The 9874-nt window shown below is 39.2% G+C and overlaps 1 protein-coding gene across 1 annotated transcript; it reads right to left on the bottom strand.

Moving 5' to 3' along the window:
- Positions 1-225: 225 nt before the first annotated feature.
- LOC149382865 (uncharacterized) lies at positions 226-1238 on the bottom strand. Its single transcript, XM_089629354.1, has 2 exons — positions 566-1238; positions 226-254 (listed from the first exon to the last, which is right to left on the bottom strand). Exons 1-2 carry the CDS (start codon positions 1221-1223, stop codon positions 226-228), a joined length of 687 nt encoding a protein of 228 aa, XP_089485480.1. The 5' UTR covers positions 1224-1238.
- Between the last annotated feature and the right edge of the window lie 8636 nt (positions 1239-9874).

Genomic DNA, 9874 nt, shown 5'->3' with positions numbered 1-9874 from the left:
TCGCTTATTGATCCTAGGGCTAGAACTAAGGCGATGGTGTTTAGCAAACTGACACGACTCACAATCTAAAGAAGAAACTGAGCGAAATTGAGGACAAAGAAGCTTGAGAAGAGGAAAGGAAGGGTGACCTAAACGACAATATGTTCTTCAAGGGCAGACGTGATGCTGGAACAAGCAATGGATTTGGGTGTGTCGAGAATGTAGAGGCCTCCAGATTCATGTCCTTTACCAATAGTCTGTTTCGTCATGAGATCCTGAAAAACACACGAGTTTGGGAAAAATGAGATTGAGCAATTTAACGTTTTTGTGAGTTGGCTAACAGACAAGAGATTAAATGATAGGTTGGGTAAGTGCAAGACTTGCGATGGTGTCAAAGAAGAAGTAGGTGTGATAGTGCCAGAACCAATAACATTGGAAGGGGATCCATCGGCTAAGGTAACCGTGGAAGCGGAAGCATGAGGTGTAAGGGTGGAGAAAAGTTTTGAATTACCTGTCATATGATCTGTGGCACCAGAATCAATGACCCATTTGGAGGATGAGGAAAGAAGACACGCACTCGGATTACCTGATTCGGAAATGGCAGCGACAGAGGATTTTGAAGTCCTTAGTGATTCTTGATACTCGAAAAATTTGGCATACTCATCAGCAGGGACACGAACCAAATTGTTGTCGGAGGATGCAGCATGAGCAAATGGGTTCTTTTGATTATTGTACTGAAGCTTTCGGCACTCTTGGATCGTATGACCTGGTTTCTTGCAGTAGTTACAAGTGACTGCGGCAGTGTCTGTTGGACGAGACTCTGAATTCCTTGGGGCTCCAGGTTTGTAATAAACGGGGCGGCTTGAGCTATGCCTGTTTCGGGATAGTAAAGCTCCACTGACAGGATTAGAGGGGGTTCCCTCCGTGGGACGAACACGGCTGAATACCTCTTGGAGAGAGGAAATGTCGGAACCAGAGATTATCTGAGATCTTGCAGTGTCAAAGGTCGAATGTAGTCCCGTAAGAAAACTCATAATGACCATTTGCTCACGATGTTGTTCCTGAACTTTCACGTCGGCACTGAAGGGCAGCAACATGTTGAGCTCTTCATAGATCTTCTTGAACTCCATAAAATAGGTGGTGAGGGATTGGTCCTGATTTTCAGCCCTGTAGAAGGCTTTGCATACATCGAACATGCGAGAGATATTCCCTTTTCTAGAATAAAGGAAATCCAAATAGTCCATTAATTCTTTGACGAACTGCAGTGATTAACAAGACCAATTACCTCACTACCAATGGAGTTACGGATTTTGAGGAAAAGACGAGCATCTTCCTGAAGCCATGCTTGCTTTGACTCGTCACTTAGAGCTGTATCGGTTACACTAGTACAATTAATAGCATCAGGTGCGACAAAAGTCGCACCTGAAAGCATCAGTGTCGCACCTGAAAGTATCATCAGGTGCGACTTTAGATGCGACAAAGTCGCATCTGAAAGTGCGCACCTGATGATTTTAGGTGCGACTTGTCGCACCTGAAAGTCATCACTATCAGGTGCGACATTTTAAGTGCGACAAGTCGCACCAAACGTCGCACCTAAATATCCCTCAAAATAAGAAATTAAAACGTGAATTATAGTATCAGATACGACTAGTCGCATCTGATACTTTCGCGGGAAGAGTATCAGATGCGACTAGTCGCATCTGATTGTCTGTAGTTATTTTTTTTAAAACGTGAATTATAGTATCAGATGCGACTAGTCGCATCTGATAGTAATTCCCCGCGAAATATTTGGCGGGTGTTAGTACAATCAGATGCGACTAGTCGCATCTGATACTCTTCCCGCGAAAGTATCAGATGCGACTAGTCGCATCTGATTGTCTGTAGTTATTTTTTTTTAAATGCTGATTCTAATAGAATCAGCCTATTAAATATATAAAAATTATAATTTAAAAAATTAATTAAATAATTTTTTTGTTAAATTAAATAAATAATTTGAATAATATTAATTAGAATAATTATATAAATAATTTAATAGAAATTCTAATATTAAATTCATAAAATTTGATAATTTACATTCAATAAATTAAAAAAATTACAATTTATTCTTTTTGTTTCCCTTTTTCATTCGAAGTCTGCCAATTCTGGAATGCACGGCCTCCTCTTCCGCCAGATCTTGCTCGTGCGCCTTGGCGGCCTGATGCGCTGCCGCTCGAACGATGTCGCTGAAATTCTACCGAACCTGGCGTCTGATCAGCATTTGGCATTGAAGCGGATGGCGGCGTCTGAACATTCGGCATTGAAGCGGATGCCGGCGTCTGAACATTCGGCATTGAAGCCGATGGCGGCGTCGTCCCAGGGTGCATCATCGCGGGGGATGTCTGCATGGGAGACGGATGCTGCTGTGTGTAGGCAAAGAACTGTCGCTGAAACGCCTCCATCTGAGCTTGTTGTACGGCCAACGCTGCTTGTAACTCGCTAATCACTGGATCTGGAACGCGCGTCGATGAAGAACCTGAGGACGAGCTGTCGTCCTGAGCCTGAGCCAAGAGATACGAGGATCTCGGTGTGACGACCCGACTTTTCGGACCGTCTTACTTATCTTACTTTTTAAACTTTCGAAAATCCTTTAGAAAACTTGGAGGAATTTTTTTTTTAAAAAAAAACACATCGTACAAAGGTGAACCAAAATTTTAAAGATTTTGAAAAGAAACAAAAGCATTAAAGAAACATATAGATTGTATTTCAAAATATCTTGAGAAGTACTTAACCAAATATGAAAACTATGAGATACTCAATTTAAACCAACATACTAGAAAAAATAAATCGTAATCCATAAAATAACTTTAATGAACTAGAAAATCTTAACTTGTAGCGGAAGACTTATTTCTTAATAAAGAAAACAAAAACCTTAAAATTTATTTCTTAATAACTTGTAGCGGAAGACTTATTTCGTGAATGGAAACCATGACCCAACCCTCTCGCTATCGACGCCGCTAGTCCGCCCTGCTCAGTTCCTTGCAAGTTGTTTACCTACAACACAGACGTATATATTTTTTTTCCGAAGAGATGGGCTTACGCTCAGCGAGAATAATATAAAGCTCACAAAAAATAAAAAGAGTAATGAAATGCATGAACCGGTTATTAGTATTTTAAAACTAAACGGTGACTTGATCTTTCTTTTCTTGATTCTATCAACTTTTAATTCGGGGTGCCCCTAGGGTAGTCGTACCTATTTCAGTGCACACTTTAGAGACGAAGATATGGGGTTGCAAGGTCCCACACTTCGCTCTATCTTATAAACTTATTAGGGCCTCGGCCCGAGAAATTTCCCCATTTGGGCCCGTAAGTCGGCTCGAGAAATTCTCCTTAAGACCTCCGTAGCTCGAGGCGGTACGACTCCCTTGCTTATCTTTATCTTTTCACTTTTTATTTTCGTTACATGCACGAATGATGTATGACATACAATAAACATGATAACATGACTAGAAAAAGAACATGATATAAGTATTCTATTTTATCATAACATATCATACCATATCATATCATCACATAGCATACCATACCATATCATATCATAAACTCAGCATATCATAACATATCGTTCATAATTTATCATACCATACCATATCATATCATAACATACTATACCATATCATATCATAAACTCCGCATACGTAACATATCATTCATAACTTATCATATCATACCATACCACACATATGTCAATAATCAAACAATAAAAATTTCAAAAAAGTAATAAACTCATTCAGATCATATAACACTCAATATATTTTTGAACTAATCTGTGTTGCAGTGAGATTATTCTCACCTGGATATCGAGAGTTACGATCGTAGATCGTCGAAGGAATTGTACGCTCTAAGAGAATTGGAACCTAATCGGAAAAAGACTATTGGGATGAGCTGAAAAAAATTATTCAAGACATACTGTAGGTTCTGGAAATTTTCAGAAACGACATTCAACGTGAAATTACGAAAATACCCTTGGTTATTAGGGTTTCGGTGAAAAATTAAAACTCTGAGATAACTTCTGTAAAAATTCCAGCACGTATAAAACATAATTTGGATTACTTTTTGTAAAGGCATCACGGCCAAAATAATTCTTTTACTATTTATTAAAAATAGAAGAATTGCTAAAACTAACTTTAAAATTTTTGTCAAAAACTGTATGCGTACTGTTTTGAAAATAATCATAAAATATTCTGTATTTGATAAAAATATTTTTCGATTGTAGATTTAGATAGAAGACACTTAAAACTAACGTTTCCAAAAAGAATCAACGCAAAAACAATTTTTTTGAAACCAGCACAAGCGTTTTAAGAAACCGTTTTCAGGGAATCCGAACCAGAGAGAAAAGAAAGCATACCTAATTGGAGCTACGAATTTTTCAAGCCAAAAGAGGGATGGGGAGAGAGAGCAGATAAAGAGCGTTAAAAGAAGAGGAGGGATGCTTAAATAGGACTTAATAAAACCCTAAAAACCCAAATCCTAAAAGCTCAAACCCTAATCCTACTTATTTTCTAAAAAAAATAATAATAATTATTATTTTTACTTTTATTATATATGTACGTATATATAAAACCTTACCACACGTGACTACTATGCATACTATATAATATCTTATATTACATAATCATATATATATATATATCCATATACTATATATGATAATTATATATATAAATATACGTACAAAAAAAATAATTAATATATATAATCATATAATATGTATATATAACATATATACATAACTTAATTATAATATATAATTTGTACACTATATATATATATATATCCATAATTTGTATTTTAAAGAGTATATTAAAATAAAAAATATCCTAAAGCATACTTAAAAGAAAAACTTCAAAAACTATCACATAAAAATATAATCATTCACTACTACTTTATTAAAAAAAATAATAATAACGTCACTCGAACACCAAAATTTTAGCTTTTTAATTAAGCTTAAAATTTGGGATTTCACACTCGGGATCGAGGGACCTATCCCGACATACCAATCTCGACGTTGCCCGAGAACAGTATCCATCGCGTACTGCTCCGCCTGGTCTATGTCAAACATTTGGCCTGACTCCGCTGCTTGTCGCTGCATATCCTCGACTTGAGTCATAATTCGCGCCTTTAAACATATGTTAAAAAATTATTAAGAATATCGAAACTTGATTATTAAGTAATTAACACAAGTAACTTACAAATGCTTGTTGCACCCAAGCTGTCGTCCAATTGCCTTGATCATCTTGATGTTTTTTCTCCCACGTGTTTAACGCCGAGGCCAAAGTCCCATCTTCCCTACTCTGCAGTTCTTATGAAAATATGAGTAATGTATTTATTGCAAAAAAAATATTACAAAATTAGAATAAACTTACGTTCAAATGTCGATGAGCCAAAAAAGAAATCGACCCTTGTGTGGACTTCGTTTTCTTGTTCTTTGAATTGTCTCTGTTGCGAGTAGACTTTTTCTGCACATATTAAATTGCGTTATAATTCGATTTCATAGAAGATAACATAATTTTTTGAATTATACATTACCTTCCAATCGTCAGTTGCGAACTCCTCTATCACCTTCTCCCAATCGCCTTTTTGATATCCTTTTGGGATTTCTTTCTTGGCGACATTCATTTGCCCACAACATTTTCCTAAGAAAGTCCCTGATAATCTAGACTTTTGGTTGCGCCTCATACGCTTTGCATCGCGAATGATAGTCTGGTCAATCTGATGACGATAGCAATCCGCCGGAAGCAGCTCCTCGGTCTCATCATCCTTGTACACGAAAGTGTACTCGGAATGAAGTGCGCTCAGAATATTGCCCAACATCTGGGGCGTCACTTCGTTCCAATCACGAAGTGTGACCGGGATATGGACTTTCACCAAAGCGCCGACGCGGTTGTTGAATACTCCTACCTTTTTTATTGTTTTTCTTACGTCCTGGTAGAAAGTTTGGTTGATTGGGTCGTACCTAACAACTTTCGCACCGGGTACCCCATGCACTGCTTTTGCCGAAGTAGACCCGGTTGTTGGTCCCCTTGTTTTCTTAGGACCTTGGGAACCCGGTGTCTCTAGCGGAGACTCATCTCCACCTGCTCCTGAACGGTGTAGCGGAGACTCATCTCCACCTGCTCCACCTGCATCTGACATCCTGTAAGATGTGAACAATATTAGTAAATAAATATTAGTTTTCTGTTTAAAAAAAACGTGGACGGCACCACGGATTTTATTATTAACAAACCTCACATATGGCGGAGGAAAACCGTGGTTACATTATATAGTAAATAAACATACAAAAAAGATATTAATCATTCATCATCATCTATGCCTATAATGTTAATATCATCCGCAGCTAGTCCAAGCCGCACGTTTCGAGGCTCTGCAGCAAAGCCTGGGTATCTCTCGTCCAGGTTTTTCCACGTCGTTCCATCCGCAGGATGTCGTAGAACACCAACTTCCCTGACGCGATCTCTTTCGTGCCACTGCATCAAAAGCGACGTGTGTCGAGACGCGTACAACCGCTTCAATCGATCTTTCAGGGGAAAATATCGCAAAATCTTTTGCGGTATCATTTTCCCAGTTGGCTTCCATCTGCTCTCGTTGCATACTGGGCACACATCGACTTCCGCGAGATCTTTTCGAAATAGGACACAATCATTAATACACGCATCGATCATCTCGTATCCCATGCCAAAACGCTTCAGCTTCGCCTTTGCCTCGTAATGTTTCTCCGGAATTCGATTACCAGCTGGATGAGACTTCTTCAAGAGCTGCAAGAGTTCTGTAAAAGACTTGTTCGTCCAATGGTTCGTGACTTTGAAGTGCATCAACGAAACCAAGAACGACAAAGAAGAAAACTCTTTGCATCCAGGGTACAATTCTGCTTCCAACTCGACGAAGAGGTCTTCCACTTGCTCCTCTGCACGCACCTCGCTCTGGGTCGGCTCCGTAGCATCGTCAAAATCCTCGTGATCCCTGATATCCTCCACAGCACCGTGCAATCCTCCTATTCCTCTCTGATCTGTTCCTCCGATGGAATCTTCTTCATGAGGAAGGACGACACGCTCGAGCTCGCCGTGATGATACCATTTTGTGTAGCCTGGGGTAAACCCCTTGTTCAGCAAATGATTCCTGACAACCCCGATGTCGTGCCATCTCACGTTGTTGCAAGGTTTGCAAGGACACCGATATTTTCCAATTTCGTTAGGGAATCTTCTTGCAGCGCGAATAAACTCGTTAACACCGGTTTTGTACTGCAATGTCACCCGATTATTCTCCGTGATCCAATCTCTACTTGGATTGGACATTTCGCTGAATGAGAGCGAGAAATGAAAGTTTGGAAGAGTTATTGATAAAGGACGACGGAGAACACAATGAAAGAGAGATTATGAATTCTATGTTATTTTGAGCTCGGATTGAATAAGTTGGGAGTTTTTAAACTACTTAATTCGAAACTCTACCGAAATTTCGGCAGAGTTTCCCCTATTATACTGACAAACCAAAATCCTGCAAAATTATTTAAAAACATACACAAACCATCCAGAACTATCCTATAAATTAGCTCAGCCCTAAACCGAACCTCCGTGGTTCGATCACAACATTTATAAATGAAAAATCGAAATAAACAAAATATCACAAACTAGCAAAACATGTCACAAACTATTTTTCTTATTTAAACTTACAATTTCATTTCATGTTAAATAAACTCAAACTAATCACAAATTCATTAACTTAATTTTAACCTAAACTTCATTTTGTATTAAACATGTCACAAAACATCAAAACATGTCACAAAACATTGTAATTAATTACAATTTCTTTACAATTACAATTAACATACTAATCAAAATTAAATTAAAGAACCTAAACATATTACTAACTATATAATTAAAATTTACAATGATTAACTACAATTATATTAACTAACATTTACATTTACATACTAACACTTAACATTCTAAATAATTACTTACTAACATATCTATTTAATTAACTAACATTTACATACTAATTTCTTATTTAAACTTACAATTTCATTTCATGTTAAATAAACTAAAATTAATCACAAATTCATTAACTTAATTTTAACCTAAACTTCATTTTATATTAAACATGTCACAAAACATCAAAACATGTCACAAAACATTGTAATTAATTACAATTTCTTTACAATTACAATTAACATACTAATCAAAATTAAATTAAAGAACCTAAACATATTACTAACTATGTAATTAAAATTTACAATGATTAACTACAATTATATTAACTAACATTTACATTCACATACTAACACTTAACATTCTAAATAATTACTTACTAACATATCTATTTAATTAACTAACATTTACATACTAATTAACTAACTAACTAACATTTTATATCAACTAACCTAATTAACTAAACTAACTAAACTAACAACACAAACAATTTTTTTTTTAAAAAGGCTAGACTTACTTGGACAGCTCGGGACAACAGGGGACGGCTCGGTGAAACGGCGGAGGAGAGATCGAGGCGGCGACGGTTCGATGCAGCGGGGAGAGAGACTCGTCGAGGACAGGGACTCGTCGAAACAGCAGGGACGCGCGAGGCAGCTCGGGACAGCAGCTTGACGAGGCTGAGCACGGGACAACGCATCAGTTCAGTCAAAGGGAAAATAAGAGAGAGAGAGAGAGAGAGAGAGAGGCAGTGAGAGATAGCTTACCGGGATTGCAGTGACACTGAGGCTAAGCACGCGTCGAGGCAGCGGGGCTGTCGGGACAGAGACGCCGAGGCTGTCGAGGTCGGAGAGAGTGAGCCGGAGAGTGAGAGGTGAGGCAGAGAGAGAGCCGGGGAGTGAGAGGTCGGAGAGAGTGAGACTGAGGCAGAGAGAGAGCCGGAGAGAGTGAGGCAGAGAGAGAGCCGGAGAGAGAGAGTGAGGCAGAGAGAGAGCCGGAGAGTGGGAGTGAGCCGGAGAGTGAGAGGTCGGAGAGAGTGAGCTCGTGGCTGCGGGCGGCAAGTCAGAGCGTGGCGTTCGAGACTTGTCCGACCACCTTTTCACGAAGCGTGGCTGGTGGCGCGCACGGCTTGGTGGAGGAGCTGCTGGCCGAACGCAAGCAAGAAGGAGAAGAGACGTGGTGGCAGCGCGCGCGGCTTGGCGGAGGAGCTGCTGCCGGCGGAGCGTGGCTGGTGTCGCAGATGAGGCAGAGAGAGAGAGATGCGGCGGAGGTGGTGGAAAGGGCGGAGCGCGGCGGAGGTCAGAGAGAGAGAGAGGGTTTTTTTTTTGAAGTGCAGGGCGTTTTTTTTTAACAGAGAGGTTTGAGCGGCTGGAGAAGAAAGGATCACGACCTGGGTTTTTAAACAAAACCCTAATAATCAGGTGCGACAGAATCGCACCTGATTATTCTTCAGGTGCGACTAGTCGCACCTGATTATAATAATTAAAAAAAAATTCATTCGCCACGTCAGATTAATAAAATAAAAGAGGGGGAGACGAGGCCCGCTCAAAAATTTAAAACTATCTGATGCGACATAGTCGCACCTGAAAGTTTCAACATATTTTCAGGTGCGACTAGTCGCATCTGATTGTCAAAATCAAAAGACAATTTGAGCGAATTTTTTCGGCTTCTGATTGACTATCCGATGCGACTACTAAAAGTTATTTAGATGCGACTTTTAGATGCGACTAGTCGCATCTGATAGTCTTGCGCATCAGAAAATCAATTTTGTAGTAGTGTTAGATGATCATCTTTGTCGATACTTCGAAGGAATAACCGGATGGTTTTGCTCCAATCGAGGTAATTAGAACCACTCAACTTGTGGTTGGTGATCTTCTAGAGGATGGGCATGATCTCCGGTACACCAACAGCCTTTTTCTCAATCATGTCGTTTTGGA

Source organism: Urtica dioica, chromosome 10 (assembly GCF_054948205.1).
Source record: "Urtica dioica subsp. dioica isolate 48M chromosome 10, U.dioica_male_clone48M_v1_H2, whole genome shotgun sequence".
NCBI lineage: Eukaryota > Viridiplantae > Streptophyta > Magnoliopsida > Rosales > Urticaceae > Urtica > Urtica dioica.
This window is presented reverse-complemented; position numbering and strand designations above follow the sequence as displayed.